The sequence below is a fragment of the Alosa sapidissima genome, chromosome 5 (assembly GCF_018492685.1).
Source record: "Alosa sapidissima isolate fAloSap1 chromosome 5, fAloSap1.pri, whole genome shotgun sequence".
In the NCBI taxonomy this organism is placed as follows: domain Eukaryota; kingdom Metazoa; phylum Chordata; class Actinopteri; order Clupeiformes; family Clupeidae; genus Alosa; species Alosa sapidissima.
In genome coordinates, this window is record NC_055961.1 from 1183196 (window position 1) to 1209839 (window position 26644).

A 26644-nucleotide genomic window follows, 5' to 3' on the forward strand; every position below is an offset into this window, starting at 1 on the left:
CACTGCTCCCCGAGTGCCGCTGTTATAGCAGACAGCTCACTGCGCCGGGATTAGTGTGTGCTTCACCTCACTGTGTGTACACTGTGAGGTGAAACAAAGTGGACTCGGGGTATGCTAGCACATAATGCAGCCATTTCAGGGTATGATATCACATAATGCAGCTATTTCAGTTATGAGATTGTGCACCTAGTTGTGTAGTTGTGTATGGAAACACTTTGGGATGATATCAGTGGTGTTTGTGTGGTATGTGTGTGCCCTGCAGTGACATAGAGGATTTAATATGTCACTAGACATGAACAAAGTGAAACTAATTGTACAATTCTATTGTATTTTCCTGTTTCCACTAAAGCCCTTATGAAGGTCTTGTAATCTCTGCATTAGAAGTAGAGGATGTCTGACTTTAACCCTCTTTTTGATAAGTACTTTGCATAACAATCTTGGCCTTTTCAAAAATGGCCTAGACTGCACATACCCATACACAACAGTAGATGGCGCCTTAGGTCAGATGAAGATAATGTGTGGACGTTCATTTCATAAAGTAGCCAGTATCCATGAGCAACCACAGAATTTCACTTTTTAAAAAATCAACCATTCTATAACTGTCGATATCTCCTGGTATGGTATTAATATGGTTTTGTTTCTTTTAACTTGCATAAAGCACTGTCCTACGGCTTATACACAATGCGGATATTACTGTAATGTCAATATTGCAGGATCACACATTCTTATCATTGGGAGGAATTCTACAGACATCACAGAATATACATTATGTTACTTAAGATGGAAGTTCATGGACAAATGCATGATGTCAGCGGGAAAGGTCAGAACCAGCTAGATGCACTTTGAGCTGCGCAACGGAGGGGAGTAGCGTTACTACGGTTACTACACTGTGTTCATTTAGCAGGTGCTGTTGTCCAAAGGGACTTGCGTTGTAAGTAGTATGGCATGCACTTCCTCATGATCGAGTGCGTGTTCCCTTGGGAATCAGGATCGACCTCAGCTGACTAATGTGTGGTGTTAATTATTTGCCACACTTTCAGTTATTTATTTCACTTTCAGTTAATTATTTCTGTGAAACACATTGGAGTATGAGGAAGTAAAGTAGAGTGGCTGTGGTCTAGTGACTGACAGGTCATCAGGTGACTGACTGGTCATCAGAATGTTCTTTAGGAAGGAGCAGCTATTGTGACACTGCGACCTGTGGAAACCGGCAAATCCGTGTATGAGAACTTCAACAACAGCAAAGCTTCCTGATGAGGGATCGACTTTTGTAGTTTTTCTTTATTTTAGGACTGTGTTTCTGTGTTGATGGGGGAGTCTACAGGCACTCGTAGAGAGAAGATGCTCAGTGCTGTGATCAAGTCCCCCCTGCCCAGTGCTGTCCTCTACTGTGCACCCCACACAGCCTGAATGTGGCCACCCCACACAGCCTGAACGTGGCCACACCATACAGCCCGAACGTGGCCACCCCACACAGCCCCGAACGTGGCCACACCACACAGCCCCGAACGTGGCCACCCCACACAGCCCCGAACGTGGCCACCCCACACAGCCCCGAACGTGGCCACACCACACAGCCTGAACGTGGCCACAGACCAGAGCATTTCCACCACACTGTCAACAGAGGGCGCTACCAGCTCCATGCATCTGCAATGTTACACCGAGTTGGGCCAGTTGTCTGTACGCTCCATTCGAGCGTTCCTCATATTGGATTCGTCCCCTATAGCTTTGCTATATTCACTTCTTACTGAATTTAGAACTGCAGATGGCCCAAAACACATAGGACTCTAGTGTGAGTAGGTTATGAAATTGTGTGTTGTAATGTAATGCAAAGGTAAGCAAGAATATCGCCATAATATATATATATGAAAATGCAAAAAATGCAACCTTCTCGATTGTTAAAACACATACGACATTTATTAGACTAGTTCAGTGCAATATAATTTTGTTTATGACTCTAACCACTGCACAGACCACTTGCAGGATCACCTTGTCACCAACATGCATTAAGTCTTATGAGGAGCCAATGGAGATTTAGCTGTTATAAAAAAGAATAATAATGATAATGATGATGTGTGTTTGAGGAGGTATTGGTGTGGTCAGGCTGGTCCATTTGTTGGTCACCAGGATTAGTATGTTCATTTGTCCATGACCCAATTAGGCCCTTAGTGTGTGTGTGTGGGGGGGGGGGGGGGGTCTGGCGTGGGGGATGGGCAGTAGTAGTATTCTTATGGTGGGAGATGTGTGTGTGTTGGGGGGGGGGGGGGTCTGGTGTGGGGTCTTATGGTGGGAGATGTGTGTGTGTTGGGGGGGGGGGGGGGCACGTGCACAGATTGGGTGCAGAATGGGCTCATGAAAGGAGTTTGGCGGGCGGGATTACTAGGGGTCGTCTACAGGGATTAAGTCTGATACCCGCTCCAAATTAGCACCCACTCAGAGCCGCGTTGTATTGACAGGACAAGCCCTTGGTGGGGTGGGGGGGGCAGTATAGCCGCTGGCCAGAGGGACCACCTGAGAGCGCAACAACAGCGCGACTGATCGCTTCCCTCCCCCACATGTACGCCTCTCAGACATCTCACACGACATGATCTGCAACAGGACAAAATACCCCAAACAAGAGATTAGAGGAGCTTTTGGGGTAAAACTCATTTATTTACCTCTTGCTCATTGACAGGGGAGTACAAAAGATGCAGACACAATTCATGAGTGTGTGTGTGTGTATGTATGTGCGTGCGTGTGCGTGTGTGTGGGGGGGGGGGGGGGGTGCAATCCTCATTGAATGCTACAACAGTGATGTAATTCAGCATGGTGTCTCACAACAACATGTAATTTTATTGACCATGTGGTTCGTCTGCAGTTTGCGCCTCCTGGGCTTTATCTATCTATCTCATGCACGTGGGCACACTCCATGTTTTGCATTTGCACACATATTTGAAAGCTCCAGTATGGAAATGTATTGTGCCAAAAGACATGAAACAAAACAAGATAGCCTGTCTTATTTGGATATTTTTTAGACACAGCAAAAACTTAACAGAGTTAACACGAATAGCCTATTGTTCTATCATTAACATGGTTTTGTTCTACTCTCCGCCTGCTGTTCTTTGTTTTTGTGGGGCGAAGCACAAATTACTCTTGTGAACTGATAAGTGGTTGGCAACAGTGTTGCAAATTGCCAGGCTACAGTAGATAGTCGCTTCGTTGTTTGTCAGGTGTGCCGGTGCACCCCTGCGGACGGGCCCGCAGTGGTACATTCCGAAAGCGGACTGGTCTCTATGGAGTTGTTGCTGAGGAGGATTTTGAGTTACAGGAGCGAACTGGAGAGCTCGCTCGGCAACATGGAGAGAAGAATGTCTGCGCGCTACTTTAGGAATAACCCTTACTCGGGCGGGAATACAACAGTTGTTCTTCTTCTCCTTATCGCATCAGGTAAGCTAAAGTCTACGCGAATGATAAACCAACGTTAGCTACCTTTTTCTAGAGAAGTTTTAGAAAATCAAGCGAGTTCGTTACAGTACAATGCCATGCACAACTGATGCACAGAAAAGTAAGTGCAAGCAGTTGTTTTCGTCATGCAGACATAGCACAGGTCATCACTTACATTGTAAAAGTTGAAATAACAAAAATACGCTGCACACACACCCGTGTACATGATTTGTGTTGCTTTAATTGATGAAGGGTGTTACTTTGTTCAGAATGTGGACTTTCAGAGTCCACGCGGTGTAACGTTATGTTACGACTCAGTCAATGAGAACCACCAACATTAGGCTATTCCATAAAATGTATCGTTTTAGTTGGTAATAACTCGGGTGTAACATTTAACGTCACGCTCCATGCTTAAATATCCATGTTCAAAATATTGAGGTTTGGTAGGCTAATGGTCCCTCCAATTTGGTGAAAATGGGAGACAGACGGTCTGGACTTTAGAGACAAGCGTTTTGCACTTCAATTAGTTAACCTAATTAGCTAATTCGTTTAATGGCCCACCAAGGTCATGTTAAAGTTGCATTTGTCGTTCTGGTCGGTAGGTAACGAATTATTTTATGATTAGAATGGAGGAGGAAGGTCATTACAAACTTACCAGCACGTGACCCTTAGTTATTTAGTGCCACCTGTTATGACCACGGTGACGTCATACATTGGCTAAACTGTCGGGGGAACAAAAGGTAGGGTGACGTAATGTCGGTGAGATGGCTGATTCAGAAAATCTTACCAGGGTCCGTGAACACCAAACACATTTTTCTTGTCTAATATGCGTGTGAATGCCATCGTGAATGTGCTGACTGGAACATCAAATCATGTTTTGATTTTAGCGGACAGCCTGTGATTTTAAGGAAACTGGGCTTTGCATCGCGTCAATCATGGCAGTGGTAGTAATATTGCATGATAGTTGATGTTTGCCGCTCTCTCCCACATATTGCCCTCATTTAGGAACTAGGGGGCGTTTCTTTTATTGTAATGTTCGGCTACATTATCTGCAGACCATCGTTATTAAAATAACTGCATTATTGAGAAGGTTCGCACAAAGTCTAACCATTCCGCTTAGCCTACACTACCCGTCCATCATCAGTTCTAGTGAAGGGTTGTCTTTCCCTCAGCCAGAGAGAGTTCAGTGTTGGATGCTGAGCTGGTGCTTTGGTAGCTCGAGCGTGCAGGGCCACAGATGTTTGTCCATATATCCTACCTGCTGCCGCGGGTGAGCAGAATAAACGTATGGCCTCCTTACGCCAAACGAAAAGATTTGGGAAAGATTGAAGTCTTTTGAGTAAATCTTGAATGGGCATTAGTTAAGACTCCAATCTTTCAAGAATCTTTCCCAAACCTTGTCAAAGCTGTTTGGTGTAAGGCCTAATGGCACATAAGAACCGCAGATTATTCCTGACTCGCGGGTCTACTTGCGTCCTGTTTCAAGTCGTCTTCTTGTCCTTCTTGTGTTTAATTTGCAGTGCATGTGATTGTGTATAAAAGTGTAATGAAAGTAATTATTTTCTTTTATTTGCATGAGCTACAGTAATTATTATATGGCAATCTAAACCCAACTGAGCTTGTTCTACCATGACTGTGGTTGGCAAACTGGCTGTTGGAACATGACGACTGATTGAAAACTGATTATTTGTAGCTGATGAATGAAAGCTGATTTTCAGGTTATTGGATTGATTTGTAATGATTGTGTATGCCACAGCATCTCCTCCCTTGTGTGGCATTCAGACCACCCCTCTCCTCTCCCCCTCATGTCTGGGGATCAATAAAACGCTAAAAGGTAAAATGGGAGTTGAAACATTAACATAGCTCACTTAGTCCTTTTAGGCTAATGGTGATCTCTCGCTCTCTCTCTCGCTCTCTCGCTCTCTCTCTCGCTCTCTCTCTCTCTCACGCTCTCTCTCTCTCTCTCTCTCTCTCTCACGCTCTCTCTTTCGCTCTCTCTCTCTCTCTCTCTCTCTCGTGCCCTCTCTATCATTCTTTTTTCATCTTTACTTCTGTCTGTGTTTCTGCCTCCCTGCATGTCCAGTGATTCACTATCCTCCTCCTCGGCTTGAGTTGATATCAGGATATTAGTCCTATGTGTCTAATTTGGGGGCTTGTGGGATCCGCATGTTAACTTTTGGAGAGTATTATATCTTTGTTCTAGGGGTTCTTAAGAGTAAAAAAAAACATGTCTCCATTTTTTTTAAGGTTTTGAAGGACCCAAATCAAAGGTCAAATTCAGAAAAGGTCAAATTTGTTTTTTTGTCCATAAACCTCACATTGCTGGTATTATAGCATAGGGTTTGGTGCTAAAAAACAAAGATATTCTACAAGGTAGTGTGCAGAAGTGGACCACATAAACAATACAACATTATAAAACATTTTTTCAGAGCACAAAGTGCAGAGATCTCTGTTAAATCAAGTTTAATAGACTTTTACATAGTACCAGCTGAAGTCTGTAAGGCCTTCCGTAGCCTATGTAAGTGTGAAGAAAAGAAAGGCTAAAAGGATCAGATAGACAAACAGACAGGTGTGTGTGTGTGTGTGTCTGTGTGTGTGTGTGTGTGTGTGTGTGTGTGTGTGTGTGTGTGTGTGTAAGAGAGAGAAAGAGAGACACTACCAGCATGGACGGATTATGAACTTTCAGCCCCCTGGGCCCAGATGTATTAAGGGCTCCCCACTAATTGTTGCGGGGGACATTTTTTACATTTATTTGATGTGATTTTCTGTATTCTGGTGCATTTTGGGGATGGCCAATACTTTATTTCAATCAGATTCATAGCCTATGTGTTGATATTGAGGCAATGATTCCATGCAATGGCTTGGGCCCTCTGGCTCCTTGGGTCTCTGGGTTTGGGCCCGGTAGGCCCGTGCAGTAATCCATCCCTGACTACCAGTGACAGTTAGCTGTTGATAGCTGGCAGTGATAGAATTTATAATATCGAATAACTTGAAGCACATAGTGCTCTGTTCTTCATGGTTGGTGATATTAGTGACCTTCTAGCCTTCTATATTTGAGCAAGCACATTTTCATAGTTCATGGTGGCACAGTCTAGTTTCTGAGGTGTGTCTTTCTGTTAGTCAGGTGATGGCACACATATTCTAAAAGAAACAGATTTTGTATGTATCCAGTGGCAGATATGTGTGGACTGGTGAATGACCCATCACTAGAGACATATGCCAAATTTCTTGTTTTTGTCCATGAGCGAGTATGGAGATGGGTATCACAGATCAGCCAATGATTACATTGTTACAGTGCAGTTATTTTACAACAGAACAAAGCAGTTTGGCACAGGAACTGCTACAAATCCACCTGTAACAGTGAGCATCTGCAGCATGCTAAGATTCGCTACTAGAAATCATGTGAAGCAGGCAGGACTCGGTGTCTTCAGAAAAGACGCGGTAGACCATCTTCTGAACCTGCAGCAACACCTGCAACTGCATCAAGTCCATCTAGAGGGACACTTGTTCAGCAGCAGCTGCTGCCAGCATAGATAAGTTCTTCTTCTGTCAGAAGCAGACAAAAGAGTGTCTTCATGAGGTGTCCTCTTTCAATGCAGGCAACCAACCAAGAACTATAAGTAATATTTTGAAGTCAATGACTTAACAGGTAGCCAGTGTAAAGATGCTAGGATGAGGGAAATATGTTCATATTTTTTGTGTGTGTGAGCAGCTGCATTTTGTATAAGCTGTAAGCTCTTTAGACAGGTATTATTACAGCCAGCATAATAGCATTGCAATAGTCTATCCTTGAGATGACAAAACATTAATTTCTCAGAATCTGGTAAGGATAAGGACTTCCTTATCTTTGAAATGTTCCTTAAATGGTAAAATTAAGTTTTGGTGATCTGTTTTATGTGATTACTTAGTGCTAGGTCCTGGTCAATTATAACTCTTAGGTTTTTAACACTTGTGGATGAGGTCAGTGGAAGATCACTATATGTAGCCTGTGATGTGGATAGGATATCCCTCATCTTTTTAGAACCATGATTTCTGTTTTATCTGAGTTCAAAAGCAGGAAATTATTCGTCATCCATGTCTTTTCTCATCTCTTATACATGTGTCAAGTTTGGCTAACGGTGTTAATTCATCAGGTTTTATGGAGAGGTATAGTTATGTATCATCTGCTAAACAACAGAGGCCTCAGTACTGAGCCTTGAGGCACTCCACATTTTGCCATAATCTGGGTAGATGGTTTATTATGGACCTGTACAAATTGTTGACGGTTAGGAAGGTATGATCTAAACCAGTGTTTTTCGACCTTTTTTGTGCCACGGCACACTTTTGACACTTAAAATGTCCCACGGCACACCAACACACTAATCCTGTGTGAAGAAAAAATAAACATACCATAGCCTAAATTTTCAAATAAATTTTGTTTATTTATTCTGTTTCATTTGTAGGTGACTATATCTAATTTAATTGTTGTTTTGAACTGGATATGTGATGATTCTGTGAATACTGGATATGGGCCCCCCGTTGTACAATGCTTGCATACCACAAATAGTGCAATCATACAATCAATGAGAGTATGTGGTTATAAATTCTTTGATGCAACAGTTGCTTTTCTGGACCAGTGAGTGACATTTGGGTAATTTTCTGCGGCACACCTGATGATCGCTCACGGCACACTAGTGTGCCCCGGCACAGTGGTCGAAAAACACTGATCTAAACCAAGCAAGTGCTGAGTCTTTGATGCCTATCAAATTTTCAAGCCTAAGTAGTACGTCATTGTCAATGGTGTCAGGCAGCGCTGAGGTCCAGGAAGACCAGTATCGATTTTATAATCTAGAGCAAAACATTATCCAGGAAGGGGAGAGCAGTCTTAAGAAGGTGAGTAGGAATAGGGTCTAGTAGACTAGTTGTAGATTTTGATGAGGAAATTGTGGAGGTGAGATCTAATATGTTGTGTATATGTAAATGAATTAAATGTTGTTTGAGCTCTCATCTGTGATTCTGTGATTTTGCTATCTTTCAGCAATTGAGTATGTGTATTTGGTGAAACTGATTGGTTATTGATCTTATCTCTAATTGTTTGACATACAATCATACTGTTAAAAATAAGAAAATAACTGTTTTGTGAACTTTATTCAACATAGCCAGTGATTTAGGCGAAATGTATGGTGTTAATTATAGTGAAATATACCAATTCACAAAAATAGGGTTAAAACGGGTCAAAAAAAATGGAGACTTAATTTTTCTCTATGTTCAATGACCTCTAAAGACAGTCCAACCACTCCAAAAATTAACATTTCAATCCCACAGAAACCACATAGGCCCCCTGACTATATGGACACACACACACACACACACACACATACATACATACATATACACACACACACACACACACACAGTGATGCAGGGCACGTAGAGGAAGAACAATATTATTGTGTAGTTATGATTTTTGTAACTTTTTGTTTGTTATGTCTCTGATTTTTCATCATCTGTAATTCAGTCGATCATTTGCTCCCTCCTCTGCCTCTTGGTCCATCATATGAGCTCTCTTGCATATCAGAATTGTAGACATGTGCTTGACCTGTAGTTAGTGTGCTCCACAGTCACCATTAGCCCATTTCACAAGATGGGGCCGCTGTGTAAATCAACTTCCTGTGGAAGAGCACTGTCCCATAGACGGCAAAAGAAAAGTCCACAGGAAAGGCGTTTTACCCTGCCTATTAAGGCATCATTAACATCAATGAGGCCGGACACCTGGACACTGTGAAATTGGTCTATTGACCTGTGTCCTTGTTGGAAGAGTGGTTTCTCTCTCTACCTCTCTGTGCGGAGCTGGGGCCTGACACAGAGAAGTTGAATAATGGATGATATCTTTATATAGAGCCTTTCATCTGCGTTCATGTCTCCTCTGAACCGCAGGAGCGAGCGACTGGTGTGGCGCAGCGCGCACCTCATTTCCGGCCAACCCCCGGCCCTCGCGTGTCCCTGCTCACTTGCAGGGCTGGATGGGCCACCACCACGCCACTGAGCCCACACTACGCCACTGAGCCCACACTACGCCACACTGCCCACACTGAAGGTGAAGAGAAAATGTCACCTTGACTCATGCCACCTTTAATATAGATCAGTGTGCTGTTTTCACCTTGACTCATGCCATCTTTAATATAGATCAGTGTGCTGTTTTCACCTTGACTCATGCCATCTTTAATATAGATCCAGTGTCAGATCAAACCTCCATGTGGCCCTAAGCAAAATCCTGCTAAGGGCCCCTCCTACCTGAACTCTGAGAATCATTTTTTACAGTCGCACCCGACACCTCAGTGCTCCCAATACAATCATCCTGCCCCATTTTGGATGTCTACGGAAGTTACCAAATGTAGTGTTTTTCCCCATAAAGGACTAGAAGAAAGAAAAAACAATTGTGTGTGAATCACCTTCACAGTTATACAATTTTAGGGTCTGGGCTGCTTGCTTTTGATGCTTGCTGTACATATCCCATTACAAAAAAATAAACTGCAGTTTTTTCAAAGTATAGTGCAGTTATACTACAGTAGGCTACAGTGCAGTAGCCTAGTATTTTCATGTCCAAAATATTGCATTTCCTGCATAAGAACTGGAAATATTTCCTCCAAATCTGCAGTTTGACACTTGAAGTAATGCAGTTATTTTTTTGTAAGGATCTGGTTGTGCTAGTAGCCTACTGGCTGAGGCTGACTGTTCTTCACCCGTGTCTGTAGTAGGCTACTTGCCAAAGACATAGGCTAGGCTTCTGAACTGGCTCCCCCTGATTCCCTTCAATATTTTTTCAAACGTAGACTAGTTTAAACAATCATTTTAATACTTTATATAGGCCTAATTTACGATGTACGTATGCAGCACAGCAAATCAAAGTTAATTTAAGAAAATAAATTAGGCTACTTTCCATTTTGCATATGTTCAGTTGTAGGCTATCTATAACTAAAGCTTGACTGAAATATTGTAAAACTATTTACTTCTTTTAAAAATGTATGGGAAGAGTAAAATCACTGATTAGTTTTGACGGGTCCTCGCACGTTTCTGCTGAAAAACTGCTAGTTTCATCCCGAGCTGCACGTTATGAACGCATTTAAAGATGTGTTTTATTTTTTTATTTATTTATTTATTTATTTATTTATTTATTTTTTAAATAGTCCCCTGCATTCAAAAAACAGAATATACCATTATATTTCACAACTTGGCGAAGTACTGTGACTGGGAAAGGCTGGCAAGCAAGCCGCAGACAGATCAGGGGATTCACTGCCCTGTTAGGTAGGCCTAGACTAGGCCAGCATCACGCAGGTCGCTATGACTACCTGTCTGTCTCTAGCTTAAGCTATAGGGCCAGCATCACGCAGGTCGCTATGACTACCTGTCTGTCTCTAGCTTGAGCTATAGGGCCAGCATCACGCAGGTCGCTATGGACTACCTGTCTGTCTCTAGCTTGAGTCAAGGGGAGATGGGGGAGGGGCCCTTGTTACCTTGTGGGGCTCTATGCAGCTTGCGTATAGTGTGTGCGTATAGGGAGAACCAGCCTTGTATAGATCAGTGTGCGTATAGGGAGAACCAGCCCTGTATAGATCAGTGTGGTGTCTTCACCAGAGACACATGCACTTAAACCTCTCCTTAAAACAACCAAGCTCCTTCAGAGGCTGATTGAAGTCTGCACCGATGATGGTGGAAAGATGTTCAGTAGGATATAATGAGTCTTTGTTTTAGTGTGTCCTTTTGAGTGACCTGCGTATGATGGTGGAAAGATGTTCAGTAGGATATAATGAGTCTTTGTTTCAGTGTGACCTTTTGACTGACCTGCGTATGATGGGCTACATTAAAAGGCCACAATAAAGCAAATAGACCTCCACATTGCCATGCTATGACCAATTCAGCGTTTGACCTCCACGGTGCCATGCTATGAGCAATTCAGCATTTGACCTTTCAAGTGGACATTTCAGGCCACTCTGCAGTTTACTAACGCCCTCCCCAGTACCCTTTAAACTTGACCGTGAGGGTTGGACCCTTTAAACCTGACCATGAGGGTTCCCTTTAAACCTGACCATGAGGGTTGGACCCTTTAAACCTGACCATGAGGGTTCCCTTTAAACCTGACCATGAGGGTTGGACCCTTTAAACCTGACCATGAGGGGTGGACCCTTTAAACCTGACCATGAGGCCACTTGGGACAGACGACCGAGCTGGAGTGTTGATAGAGATGGAAACCCATGTTATATCACTAGGCATAAAAAAAAAAATTCTTGGGTTCCGGTTTCCGACCGACCCTGTCAATTTATGTGCGACCCAAATTTATTTTATGAGCTTGGGGAAGAAATAACACTAAATAGTCTAGGCTACATTAAATAAATCCACAAATAAAAGGTGAACTATAATTACATTAATTACCCCTTGCGTTATGTATAGGGATGAGCGTATTCTCTCTTTTACAAAGTAGCCTATGCACAGTTGTTCACGAAGACTATTTTTTTCGTTGCTTACCAAGGCACTCGCAATTTTGTCCAAACACCGCAACTTTTTTGCGAATTTGACCAATCATCGTAGTTTCACCGTGAAATTTCATCTACCACAACAGTCCCTCGCGCAGAATATTGAGCCAGATGGCACACTTACTTCTGCACCTTCTGCATATGACACCAAAGACTGCCCTAACGTGTTCGTTCCTCTGCAGTTTTGATGATAATAAATAGAAGGCTAACATTAATAATCTGCTTACTTGCATCTCTCAACCTGGTGTTGCTAACCTACCTAGGCTATGAAAGTAAGTAAGCCTACTTGGTTTACTGACATTTGAGTAGGCTATGCAACCCATTGGCAAACGTTTACCTGGATATGTCCTTTTAGCTTATGTCATGTTTGCTAGCTTGTGGGCTTAGTTTGAGTAGTGCTACCAAAATCATAGAAATTAATAAAATTGCAAGACATTTACCTCTTCTATGATCCAAGAATGATTTCATTAGAGTTGTTTTTTTTAACATTTATTTTAACTAATGACATAACACCTTCCCAATTGCATCCACATATCGTAATGCACTATGTAAAAAGTGATTTACACTCATAGCCGAACACAGTGAGATGCAAGCCTTCCAATCCACTCAGAAATGTAAATAGGCTACTCTCACGTCAGTTAGACGTACGCCACCAATGTAATGACAAACAGTGTAGTCAAATAGTTTAAATCAATATGAAATTACTAGATACTTACTTGCTATTAGTAATTATGCAGGCCACAGACTATGAATTATTAAAAAGATATGAACTTAATATGAATTACAAAATATATGAATGTATTGAAACATGACATGATGCCATCTCTTTTTTGGACAGTTTTACGAAAGGTTATACTGCTTTGTGACTTACCTCAGTCAAAGCATTTTCACAAAATAAAGTAGGCCTACTTTGATTTTCTGTAATCCTTACTGTTTACCTTTGATTATCCTTTTTTAATAAGCATCAAGATGATCAGTGTGATTTTGGTCAGGTTACTAACCTTAATTGCCCTACATTTAAAAAAAAAAAAAAAATCTATTTTTGCAACTATTTTTGCAATTTTCACTTCCTCCCGCAATTTCTCCACAAGAAACAGCTAAAAACACCGCAACTTCCATCCAGGCATTTTAGGTCGCAACAGTCTCAAAAACGAAATCCTGGAGGGACTGATTTTCTACCCATCCCTTACTGCCACTGGAAAAAAAAAATTCCCTACAGAGATGGAAACCCATGTCATATCACTATAGAGATGGACACCATGTTATATCACTATAGAGATGGACATGTCATCACTATAGAGATAGACACCATGTTATATCACTATAGAGATGGAAATCCATGTTATATCACTAGACAGATGGAAACTAGGGCTGGGATAAACGGTTATTTTTTAAACGATTAATCTAGCGATTATTTTTTCGATGCATCGATTAATCTAAAGATTCATTTTTTCAGTTCGAATTCGATTATCGATTATCTCTCCATTAATTCACTAATAGCAACGTATACATGTTTATTTACATATCTGAATGAAAAAACATGAATTCTTTAACATCGCAATATATGTTTATTGCTCTTAAGATTCCAAAATAAAAGACTGAAGTGCAAGTAACTACAAGTGCAAAGTAATGCATTCTTAGTCAGAGGTAGCATTCAATAAAGTTCAGTAGGCTAATTGAGTATGTCTAATTGAGTGCCTGTCATTTTAAGACGTTCGTGTGGGAATCCTTTCAATTAACATTAACACAGTTAAAAGGCTGCTGATGTGTGGATGCAATTCATAACGTAGTTAGTTCAAATAACAGTTCTTACTTCTCCTTTGGACAAGCACTTTTGAGTCTTGGAAAACACTTTTCCATTTCCATCGGGATTTTGCAAACAGAGTCAATAAAATGAGCCCTGCATGAGTAATACAAGCAGCTGCAAGTAAGCATGCTAAACTTGACATCCAAACAGTATTCTAACGTTAGCTTTGAGATAGGGCTACTGCTTGATTGCATACTGTAACTTAACTTCGTTTAGTCTCCTCAATGTACTATGTTGTGATAAGACCTTAGCAGAGTTTACTTTAACTTTAATGCAGCGGTTTTGAACAAATTTGCGCAGCATGGTGACGATGCTAAGCGGATTTAATAGCAATTTAGCCCACTGTGTTCTATGCAGTGCTTCTATGTGGCAACAACAATCCTTCAACAATCGTGAATATTTTGTTAAATGCACATGCAGAGGAGGAGCAGCGGGCTCGTTATGAGAGAGAGCGGCCAGGGCGAGGAAAGGCTGTGTGAGTAATGTGCAGCTCAATGAAATTATTTTATCTTTTAATTTAAATAGCAGGCCTACAACATAGAACATCAATGTGTGGTGGCCGGTTTTGATTTCGTGGTGCCCAGCCACAGATTAGTCAACGTATGGAAAACACTGAAGGTGTAAAATTATAATAAATAATAAAATATTTAGCAGCACACGTTATGCTTGACGAATTGACGCTCATATTTTGCATCGACGTATTTTTTGCGTCGTCACCGATTACGTCGACGCGTTGTCCCAGCCCTAATGGAAACCCATGTCATATCACTATAGAGATGGACACCATGTCATATCACTATAGAGATGGACACCATGTCATATCACTATAGAGATGGACACCATGTTATATCACTATAGAGATGGAAACCCATGTCATATCATTATAGAGATGGACACCATGTTATATCACTATAGAGATGGAAACCCATGTCATATCATTATAGAGATGGACATGTCATATTACACCTTTGATAGAGATGGACACTTTGATTGATCCATGCACACGGTACAATGGAGTGATGTGGAAATGTAGTGGGTAGAATAACTGCACTGTGCATAACCCTAAGTCCTAAGGGTAAGGCTGTGTGGATGTTTAGAGCCTGAGCCTGCCTGTTGTGCATCAGTTTAAGAGCTACTAGTATAGATGCCGTCACACTAACAGATTACAATAGATGACGCACAGACAGAGGTTCTCTGTTTGAGCAGATACTTTGACCCCACTCTTGTCTTTGGTAAGAGAAAGAGGATTAGGCCAGGGCAGTAGACCAAAGATGGCTGAGTGTGTGTGCTTATGTGTGTGCTTGTGTCTGTGTGTGTGCGTGCGCGCTTATGTGTGTGTGTGTGTGTGTGTTTTGCGTACGAGATGTGCTGGATGATATTAGAATGTGGGAGATAAAAGAAGTGCTCCCTCTGATCTCTGTGTGAGCTCAAACTGCAGCTTTAATCCCGCCGGCTCCCGCCCTACCCAGCATGGGAACCGTAGCCGGCTGGGGTGGTTGGGGAAGTAGGCCCACCTACTTTTGCCTTTTCAACCACTTTGGTGCTACACTAATTGGCCTTTTTGTGATTGATTAAATTACATCCCATCCTTAAAGGGATGTAAGGCCATCAGCTCTGACCCTTAGCGATGTCTTGAGCACATTGGTCCTTCATTAGCGAGATGCCATTCCCTCAGCTCAGCAAGTCCAGCTGTACGGTATGTTTGGAGCCTCAGCTCAGGAAGGTATGTTTGGATAATGAGACTTCTGCTCTGATCCAGTAGCACCGCCCACCTGTAGCTCTGCTCATGTGTCTCACGGAGATAACGGTCAGGCTCCTGAATGGCTCATGTGTCTCACGGAGATAACGGTCAGCGGTCAGGCTCCTCAATGGCTCATGTGTCTCACGGAGATAACGGTCAGGCTCCTCAATGGCTCATGTGTCTCACGGAGATAACGGTCAGGCTCCTCAATGGCTGGTTCTGTGTCTGTGTGGACTGCTCTCACTCTCCATGCTCCTTGCTTGCATCTAGGAAAGTGGGCGTGTCAAGCAGGCAGCTCTGAGTGAGTGAGTGCGCAGCCAACGTCTACACAAGTTGCTGACAGTCCTCAGCTTGTGGATAAAACAAAAGGTCGACGTGAAATCTGGAACTATTTCGGATACATCACGGATAGTAAAGGCAAGCCAACAGGTACACAGTGGCCCGTTTGTAAATTATGTTTCAAAGTCATTCAAAAGCAAGTAGGCTAGGCATAGAACTTGGCTAAGCACATCGCAGACATATCCCAACATTTTTAAAGAGTTCAAAGAACAACAGGTTAACGAATAGGCTACAGTAGAAAACACCACTACATGATTAGTGCCAATTTAATCTCTTCAGTTTTAGTCTAGGCTTATAGCCTAAGTGAAACAAGTGTGGTTTTCTGGGATAAAGCAAACCTTCCTTCATCAGTGAATTTAGACATAACGACTGCAATCATAGTGTGCTAACGTGATGAAAGCACAATGTTCACACTAGTATAATATTACCATAACTTGCAAACGATCTGTTTAATATTCGGTCATTACTACTGGTAATGTTTGTGATGGCATGTAGACTGCAATTTGTAAGAAATAGACGTAATGTTGGAATGCACACAGATATATTGCAACAGGTAATGGTGTAGGCCTGTCTGACGAAGACCTGAGTGGTTGAAACTTTTGTGCACTGGGAGCAAAGAAGACTATCTTCACTTTTTTCCCTTTGCAACTGGAAATCCTATAAACACGAGAAGGCATAGGATGGCCTACATCAGATGGTTTAAAGATTAGGCCCTTCTGCATAGCATTCAGTGATTTCTTTGTGCTCTCTTCTCCTCCTCTCTCTCTCTCTCTCTCTTTCTCTTTTATTCTTTCTTTCTTGCTTTTTTCCACCCCCCCTCCCTCTCTCCCTCTCCCTCCCTCCCTAACTCCTATCTTTCGTCATCATCATGGCCACTCCCCAGGAGTGAGTACATTATTCATGGCCTCCCAATGCCGGGAGCCTCATCAAATGGAGTCGCTGTGTACGAGGACGCAGGAACACGTGGGGCCTTGGGTTGCCATGGCGGCGCTCACTTCCTCCCTCTCACTGGAGCCCCACAGTCAAATAAGTCGTCATGATTATTTCCAAATGCGTTCCTCCCTCTATCCGGTCTGAAATAAAATTCAATTCCATTAAACTAAGTCTGGCATAATTGGCTGGTGAATTATTAATGTCCAGGCTGAAGCTTAAATGCCAAATGATGTCAGAGGCCTCACTGCACTGCACAGTGCACTCAGGAGTGCATTTCCTGTCATTTGGACACGCCCCTTTAGCTCCGGCCATAAATGAGTTCCAAATTCACTTCCCTGCTTTCCCTTGACCTAGTGCTGGGCGGTATACCGGTTCACACCGTAAACCGGTGTATATTTTCGTTATGATATGAATTTTTAATATACCGCCATACCGGTGTATTTGATTACACAACGTTTGGAACGCTGCGCCGCGCGACTTTTTTTCACACGCACGCATGGTGCGACTGCGAGGCAGGCATAGTGAGGGTAAACACAAAACACCTTGTTTTTCCCCTGAAGTATGACCCTTAAGGCTTAATGTATCCTTAGGTAAGGGGTTTATTTAAGGGTGTTGCACAGAATACCTTAAATCATTTCTTTAGTTAAGGAAAAAACGTTAAACGATACTGCATTGAAAGGGATTTACCGTCACAAAAATTCTATAGAGATTGTTCAACAGCTGTAACTAGCTGGCTAGTAGGTGATGTCGTTAGTTAGCAACCCACCGAACACAGTGAAGTTTAATGATCTTATCATTTATCTCACCTTAAGAATATTCGCTGAAATTATCCAGGTAGCAAGTAAAGCATGTTATAGACATGAACTGAGCAATTCTAGCTGGCTAGTTAGAAATGATCCTGACTGTCATCAGTGCACCAAAACGAACTTTTTTGTTAATGTTTTGCTTAGCGAACCGAACCGAAGCTCATGGCAGGCTAACAAGACATCTACATCCACATGAAGTTAACGTTAGCCTACCACTAATGTCATGCAAGGCCTATTTGACAGAGTAAGCATATTAGCAGAGAGGTTTTATTTTAAATTGTATAATTTTTAATTTTTAAAAAAGTATAATTATTGCAAGTTGCACTACTTTTTGTATTGGTTTTATACGTTTTATTGGTTATATAAGATGTACTTGTGAAATTTGCACAGTAAAAGTTCTGTATTTTGACTGCAATTGTCTTTGCATTCTGATTTAGATTCTTCATTAGAATCATGAGTGGCTCTTTGTAAACAGCATCATTTTCTGGGGCCATGCAAACCTGCATTACCACTAGTGTGGAGTTATTCTACATCATGACAGTAAAATAGAGCATCCTTAGTCAATGTACTGCAGCAATTCCTCTCTCAACCTGTAGAAGATGCTGAACATCTGATTATGCATGAGAAAAAAAATACTGTCATATACCGTGAAACCGTAAGAATTTTGAAAAATACCGTGATATACATTTTTGGTCATACCGCCCAGCACTACCTTGACCTATTCACTGCCCTCTTCAGATGTCAGGCCAGCGTCTTCAGACCAGTTATGTCAACTGTTATGCGTCTTCACAGACCAGTTATGTCAACTGTAATGCTGTCATTAGTTGGGGCTAATATTGTTGGTTTGTGCAATAGCCTGTTTCAGGAGTCTTCACAGGCATTAGAATGTCAGGTCATTTAGATGGACTTGGGAACTAATTCCCTGACCGTTGCATAATAATGCAGTTATTTGCAACCGTCTGACAGTCATAAATACAATGATCACTCTTCAGCCATAACCAGTCATTCTGTAGCCAACCTGTGGCATGCTGGTCTGTAGTTCTCATTCTGTAGCCCTGTGGCATGCTGGTCCGTAAGTGTGCCTCGCTTCATAGTGCAGACCTCCGCACCAGATCGTTAGTACTGTCTGTGTCATTCACAGCCACATTCCTGCCCCACTGGTCCACATTACTGCCCCACTGGTCCAGCTCAGAGCCACTGTGTCTTCAGACCGTATCTCTACATTTAGCCTACAGAGTCATACGTGCTGCTGACCGAATAGTTTACATTCCAGCACTGTCCACCGTCCCCTGTGGATCTTTGTCCCAGAGAGCGGGCAGAGAGCGGGCAGAGAGCGGGCATAAGGTGGGCAGAGAGCGGGCATAAGGTGGGCAGAGAGCGGGCAGAGAGCGGGCATAAGGTGGGCAGAGAGCGGGCATAAGGTGGGCAGAGAGCGGGCATAAGGTGGGCAGAGAGCGGGCATAAGGTGGGCAGAGAGCGGGCAGAGAGCGGGCATAAGGTGGGCAGAGAGCGGGCAGAGAGCGGGCATAAGGTGGGCAGAGAGCGGGCATAAGGTGGGCAGAGAGCGGGCAGAGAGCGGGCATAAGGTGGGCAGAGAGCGGGCAGAGAGCGGGCATAAGGTGGGCAGAGAGCGGGCATAAGGTGGGCAGAGAGCGGGCAGAGAGCGGGCATAAGGTGGGCAGAGAGCGGGCATAAGGTGGGCAGAGAGCGGGCATAAGGTGGGCAGAGAGCGGGCATAAGGTGGGCAGAGAGCGGGCAGAGAGCGGGCATAAGGTGGGCAGAGAGCGGGCAGAGAGCGGGCATAAGGTGGGCAGAGAGCGGGCATAAGGTGGGCAGAGAGCGGGCAGAGAGCGGGCATAAGGTGGGCAGAGAGCGGGCATAAGGTGGGCAGAGAGCGGGCAGAGAGCGGGCAGAGAGCGGGCAGAGAGCGGGCATAAGGCGGGCATAAGGTGGGCAGAGAGCGGGCATAAGGTGGGCAGAGAGCGGGCATAAGGTGGGCAGAGAGCGGGCATAAGGTGGACAGAGAGTGGGCTGAGAGCGGGCAGAGAGCGGGCAGAGAGCGGGCAGAGAGCGGGCAGAGAGCGGGCATAAGGCGGGCATAAGGTGGGCAGAGAGCGGGCATAAGGTGGGCAGAGAGCGGGCATAAGGTGGGCAGAGAGCGGGCATAAGGTGGGCAGAGAGCGGGCATAAGGTGGGCAGAGAGCGGGCAGAGAGCGGGCAGAGAGCGGGCATAAGGCGGGCATAAGGTGGGCAGAGAGCGGGCATAAGGTGGGCAGAGAGCGGGCATAAGGTGGGCAGAGAGCGGGCATAAGGTGGACAGAGAGTGGGCTGAGAGCGGGCAGAGAGCGGGCAGAGAGCGGGCAGAGAGCGGGCAGAGAGCGGGCATAAGGTGGGCAGAGAGCGGGCATAAGGTGGGCTGAGAGCGGGCATAAGGTGGGCAGAGAGCGGGCAGAGAGCGGGCATAAGGTGGGCAGAGAGCGGGCATAAGGTGGGCAGAGAGCGGGCATAAGGTGGGCAGAGAGCGGGCAGAGAGCGGGCATAAGGTGGGCATAAGGTGGGCAGAGAGCGGGCATAAGGTGGGCAGAGAGCGGGCATAAGGTGGGCTGAGAGCGGGCATAAGGTGGGCAGAGAGCGGGCATAAGGTGGGCTGAGAGCGGGCATAAGGTGGGCAGAGAGCGGGCATAAGGTGGGCAGAGAGCGGGCAGAGAGCGGGCAGAGAGCGGGCAGAGAGCGGGCATAAGGTGGGCAGAGAGCGGGCATAAGGTGGGCTGAGAGCGGGCAGAGAGCGGGCAGAGAGCGGGCATAAGGTGGGCTGAGAGCGGGCAGAGAGCGGGCAGAGAGCGGGCATAAGGTGGGCTGAGAGCGGGCAGAGAGCGGGCAGAGAGCGGGCAGAGAGCGGGCATAAGGTGGGCAGAGAGCGGGCATAAGGTGGGCTGAGAGCGGGCAGAGAGCGGGCATAAGGTGGGCAGAGAGCGGGCATAAGGTGGGCAGAGAGCGGGCAGAGAGCGGGCATAAGGTGGGCAGAGAGCGGGCATAAGGCGGGCAGAGAGCGGGCAGAGAGCGGGCATAAGGTGGGCAGAGAGCGGGCATAAGGTGGGCAGAGAGCGGGCAGAGAGCGGGCATAAGGTGGGCAGAGAGCGGGCAGAGAGCGGGCATAAGGTGGGCAGAGAGCGGGCATAAGGCGGGCAGAGAGCGGGCAGAGAGCGGGCAGAGAGCGGGCATAAGGTGGGCAGAGAGCGGGCATAAGGTGGGCAGAGAGCGGGCAGAGAGCGGGCATAAGGTGGGCAGAGAGCGGGCAGAGAGCGGGCATAAGGTGGGCAGAGAGCGGGCAGAGAGCGGGCATAAGGTGGGCAGAGAGCGGGCAGAGAGCGGGCATAAGGTGGGCAGAGCGGGCATAAGGTGGGCAGAGAGCGGGCAGAGAGCGGGCATAAGGTGGGCAGAGAGCGGGCATAAGGTGGGCAGAGAGTGGGCTGAGAGCGGGCATAAGGTGGGCAGAGAGCGGGCATAAGGTGGGCAGAGAGTGGGCTGAGAGCGGGCATAAGGTGGGCAGAGAGCGGGCATAAGGTGGGCAGAGAGTGGGCTGAGAGCGGGCATAAGGTGGGCAGAGAGCGGGCATAAGGTGGGCAGAGAGCGGGCATAAGGTGGGCAGAGAGCGGGCAGAGAGCGGGCATAAGGTGGGCAGAGAGCGGGCATAAGGAGGGCAGAGAGCGGGCATAAGGTGGGCAGAGAGCGGGCAGGGTAAGAGTCCTGTCCTGCGCCTCCACCGGCCACGCCCCCGTCTGAAACAAAGCTTTGCTTGTTTGTGGAATGTCATCGTTTTCCCTCTATTGTGCGTGCCTGTGGCCCTGGAAGTTTTTAATGAACGTGAGGAGGGCTGTCTGATCTAGATTACAGTGGCCTGCAGGAGAGCCGCTTTGCTGCGAGACGTGGCCGGCTCTCTGCTTGGTATCCTCGGTATGTGCATGAGTTGGACTCCCAGGTGGTCTCTTAAAGCACTTCTAAATAACCTGTCCTCTCCATTTTCCACACAGTCACATTCTCTCTGAGTAATGCAAGCCTGTTTACCACCAAGCTCTTTAACATTTGAAAAGCCATTGAGTTGTGTGACATGTATGTCTATAAATAATTCCATTCATTGCCCAGGGTATTTATGGTACGCTTGGCACAACTCTCTCCCTCTGCCTCTGCCTCTCTCTCTCTCTCTCTCTCTCTCTCTCTCTCTCTCTCTCTCTCTCTCTCTCTCTCTCTCTCTCTCTCTCTCTCTCTCTCTCTCTCTCTCTCTCTCTCTCTCTCTCTCTCTCTCTCTGAATGCCTCTATAGCAGCCCTGGTCATAGTTTCCTTTTAAAATATGTTCATGACACTGTGTAGGGATAGTTATGGTCATTTTTGGGGAAGATACAGTAAATCTGGAGATCAACTTGTTACACATGAGGACATGTTTCTTAATACCCTTGCTGATGTTACTGTAAATGGGGTCTGGTAGGCCTAGTGCTTTTGTTCTTTATACTGTATATGTAGCCTAAAGGGTACAAACCATGTCTGAACTAAATGCTGCTTTAGTGCGGATGGGTCAGAAAGGTTGAAGGAACCAAATTATTTTGCATTTTTAAATCTCCCCAGGTTAGATAGTTAGTACTCTACCATTCCAAAGGTTTGCTAGTTAGTGCTCTCTACTATTCCCCAGGTTAGCTAGTTACAGTGCATGAAAATGCACTGTACTGTTCTTCCTAGGCAACTTCTTCTTCTTATTACAGTGCATGAAAATGCACTGTACTGTTCTTCCTAGGCATTTTAATATTATTATTCTTCTTCTAACACAGTTAATGCAGCTTCAACCGTTTAACGTAGAAACTTCATTCAAACTATGTTACGTAGGTCTTACTTAGGACATGTGGGCTTTGTATTTTTCAGCTTTGTAACTTTTTAAACTATTAATTAAAAACTAGTCAAAATTTCCCCATAGACTTAACATGGGCTGATGACATCACAATAGAGCCGTTAAGCAATTAGAATCCTATGGCAGGTGTTCGGGCCACCTGGACCAACTGCCAGTCTCAGGCTTTAAGCATACAAACTGGCCCTATTAAGACTACACATCCTGTTCAACTGCTTCCTCTGCCAAAAACTGTTTCAAAATAAAAGTCCTCACTACAATATTTCACTGTTAAACAATTCAACCCTTTAAACTACTGAACTTTTCAACTGTTCAGCCATTGTAACTGTTTGTCTGCTTGTCATCAACTATGACTCCTACCCACTGTAGCTAGTTGGCTAAGTTAGCTAAGTAACATGGTTAGCATAGTTAGCATAGTTAGCATGTTAGCATGCTAGTTAGCATAGTTAGCAAAACTGCTAAAAACGATTAGCTAAGTTAGCTAAGTAACATAGTTAGCATAGTTAGCATGTTAGCATGTTAGCATGTTAGTTAGCATAGTTAGCATAACTGCTAAAAATGATTAGCTAAGTTAGCTAAGTAACATGGTTAGCATAGTTAGCATGCTAGCATGCTAGTTAGCATAACTGCTAAAAATGATTAGTTAAGTTAGCTAAGTAACATGGTTAACATAGTTAGCATGCTAGCATTGTTAGCATGCTAATTAGCATAGTTAGCATAACTACTAAAATGATAAGCTTGGTTAGCTAAGTCACATGGTTAACATAGTTAGCATGTTAGCATTGCTAGCATAGTTAGCATGTTTAGCAAAACTGCTAGAAAATGTTAGTTAAGTTAGCTAAGTAGTATGGTTAGCATGTTAGCATTGCTAGCACTGCTATAAATCATTAGCTAAGTAGCATGGTTAGCAGAATTAAAAATCTTAGCATAACTGCTAGTAAACATTAGAGCCATTCCAACTTTCAGTTATCACCATTAAACTATTTGAATATCAACATTCATTAAACTGCTAGAGAACGTTAGCTAAGTAGCATGGTTAACAGGTTAGCATTGCTAGCACTGCTATAAAACATTAGCTAAGTAGCATGGTTAGCATAGTTAAAAATCTTAGCATAACTGTTAGCAAACATTAGAGCCATTCCAACTTTCAGTTATCGTCAAATATCTACCTATACACAGCCATTAAACTATTTGAATATCAACATTCATTCAACTTCCAGTCTGTCAACAACTTTTAAACTATTTACCTTCAACTTTTAAACGGTCTACTTTTAAACTATCATTAAACTATTTATTAAACTAGCTGTCTATCAACAACTTTTAAACTATCTACTGTCTATCAACAACTTTTAAACTATCTACATTCAGCTTTTAAACAGTCTACTTTTAAACTATCAACTTATTATTAAGCTATGCAACCACCATGTCTATCCTAGCATCACCATAGTAACCATCTCTGTATTATCTGCTTTAACTATACATGATATTTTACATCACAACTTTAGCATTTTCATGCACTGGTAATTCCTTGGAATTGCATTTCTAGTTAGTACTCTACTATTCCCCAGGTTAGTTAGTTAGTACTCTCTACTATTCCTCAGTTTAGTTAGCTAGTTAGTACTCTACCATTCCACAGGTTAGTTAGCTAGTTAGTGCTCTCTACTATTCCCCAGGTTAGTTAGCTAGTGCTCTCTACTATTCCCCTGGTTAGTTAGCTAGTTAGTGCTCTACTATTCCCCAGGTTAGCTAGTTAGTGCTATACTATTTCCCAGGTTAGTTAGCTAGTTAGTGCTTTACTATTCCCCAGGTTAGTGAGTACTGTCTACTATTCCCCTGGTTAGTTAGCTAGTTAGTACTCTACTATTCCCCATGTTAGTTAGTGCTCTCTACTATTCCCCAGGATAGCTAGTTAGTGCTCTACTATTCCCCAGGTTAGCTAGTTAGTGCTATACTATTTCCCTGGTTAGTTAGCTAGTTAGTGCTCTCTACTATTCCCCAGGTTAGTTAGTTCAGTGGTTTTCAAAGTGGAAAGTTTCAAGTGGGGGCCACGAGGGGGTGCCAGGGGGGCCTCAGCAAGTTGGAAGGAAAAATAAAAGCAACAAATAAATACATTTGAAAAGTTTAAAATATACCTATTACTATGAGGATTGTTATACAATGGCATTATAATAATGTGACTCATCTGAACATTATATTTCCCATTATAATGACTAATAGTAGAGCGATAGCTCTCGTATAGCAGAAAGCCCGAAATACAATTTTTACACACTGTATGCTCCATCGCGAAGTGCTTGTGGCTAAAATAATTATTAGGATTAGCTTAATGTATTTTTACATTTGCCGTAGTATTGTCGATGGGTTTAATAACACATCAAGGGGGTCCTTGGCCAGAACCTAGTGGTATTTGGGGGGCCTTGTCGTGGAAAAGTTTGGGAACCCCTGAGCTAGTTAGTACTCTACTATTCCCCAGGTTAGTTAATTAGTGCTCTCTACTATTCCCCAGGTTAGCTAGTTAGTTAGGTAGTACTTTATTATTCCCCAGGTTAGCTAGTTAGTACTCTATTATTAGTTAGTACTCTCTACTCTGCCCCAGGTTAGTGAGTCCCCAGCTCTGGGCTGCCCCAGTGTCAGATTTGGGCTGTTCCTGACTCGGCTGCGCTCTGCAGGATGACATCATTAGCTTCTGTTGCCCCTCCCCTCTCCAGCGCTGACCGCTCGTGTCCGACTCGCTCCTCTCCCCTAGACGCCAGACGGAGAGCCTGTGGCTCGGTCACTGATAACCTTTCCAGACCGTAACAGATCAGGCCCGAAGCCGCGCCACATCCGCGCCGGGAGTTTGCTGCTGCCGCCGGCGTCTGCTGTGGCTGGCAGCCGTAATGATGCCCCTTGTCACGGCCACTGGCAGAGCGGCTCTGATTGGCTGTGATTCGTTCTCTCCTCGAGACAGACAGCGCTCTCACCACTCCCTCCCATTTCCAGAGCGCTTCATTCGGGGGACCGAAAGCTCCGACTGAAAGCTCCGATATGAGCAGGATTTGAAAAAGCCGACTTTTAGAACCCTCACTTTCATAGCATACCTATCGACCTGCTGTTTCAGCAACGCGGCTCTCGTGAGATTTTAATTTACATTACTGTTAACCCAACTACTGTTAACAAGGATAGTGGATTTGGCTTGAATCATGGCTCCTAAGTACTTAGCATACCTTGACATTTTGTCCAAGCTCTTGGAAGGCTTTATATTCTTTGTCACAACCCCCCCCCCCCCCCCCCCCTCTCTCTTCCCCATCATAGCATTTTTCGCTTTGTCTCACGATAATTAAATTGGGACACTTTTACTCTTTTTTTTTTTCCCCCCTTTTTTCGTGTGTCTTGTCTGAGTCTGTATCTCCTGGCTCTTCAATTAGTCCCACTGAGCCCTGAAGCCACTCGTCTAGGCTGGCTGCCACACAGGAGGTAGCAAAGCGTGGTGGTGGGTAGGGGTGGTGTTTAATAAGACGTGGTAGTGGGCAGGGGTGGTGGTGGGCAGGGGTGGTGTTTAATAAGACGTGGTGGTGGGCAGGGGTGGTGTTTAATAAGACGTGGTGGTGGGCAGGGGTGGTGTTTAATAAGACGTGGTGGTGGGCAGGGGTGGTGTTTAATAAGACACACGCTCTCTCTCTCTCTCTCTCTCTCTCTCTCTCTCTCTCTCTCTCTCTCTCTCTCTCTCTCAACTAACTGCCTTTTGGCCGGTCTGTTTCATGTTTGTTTGAAGCTGATGAAAATAAAGGAGAGAGATAAAATAAAGGAGAGAGAGAGCGTGTGTGATTCATACAGCTCAGGTGCGCATCTTGCTTTCTCACATATTACATATATACGCTCTTATACACATATTACATATATACTCTCTTATACACATTGAAAGTAATTGTGGTGAATAATTACTTAATATTAATTTTAGACTGGCGAACTTCAGGAAAAACTCAGGAATCAAGTTTATTCTGTTACAAGCAGAGAGGGTACAAAAAAAGGTCTATGGTCTATGTAGGCCTAGGTTGGCCTGTAGCCAACTTCTCCTCTCTTCCGCTCTACATCCTTAGTCCAAGTCTAAAAATCTAAATCTGACAAAAATTGCAGTTTAGTTACTTTTAAATGCTTTAAACAAAGAAGAAAATGGCGCCAAAAACAAGCCCACTTGGTTGGTTCTCCACTTG

At 44.2% G+C, this 26644-nt stretch overlaps 1 protein-coding gene across 4 annotated transcripts in view; it reads left to right on the forward strand.

Annotated features, from left to right (window-relative positions):
• Positions 1–3221: 3221 nt before the first annotated feature.
• The window catches only part of nectin3b (nectin cell adhesion molecule 3b), a 106681-nt gene continuing 83258 nt past the window's right edge, over positions 3222–26644 (forward strand). For 2 of the 4 annotated variants that reach the window (XR_006032013.1, XM_042093293.1), the window contains exon 1: positions 3230–3426. Coding sequence is in view for 3 of the 4 variants with exons in the window: in XM_042093293.1 (XP_041949227.1) it covers positions 3273–3426 (154 nt within the window). In the remaining variant the exon portion in view is untranslated. Of the gene's footprint in view, positions 3427–26644 lie in introns of all 4 variants that reach the window. The other 2 variants (XM_042093295.1, XM_042093294.1) reach the window with 2 other exon arrangements.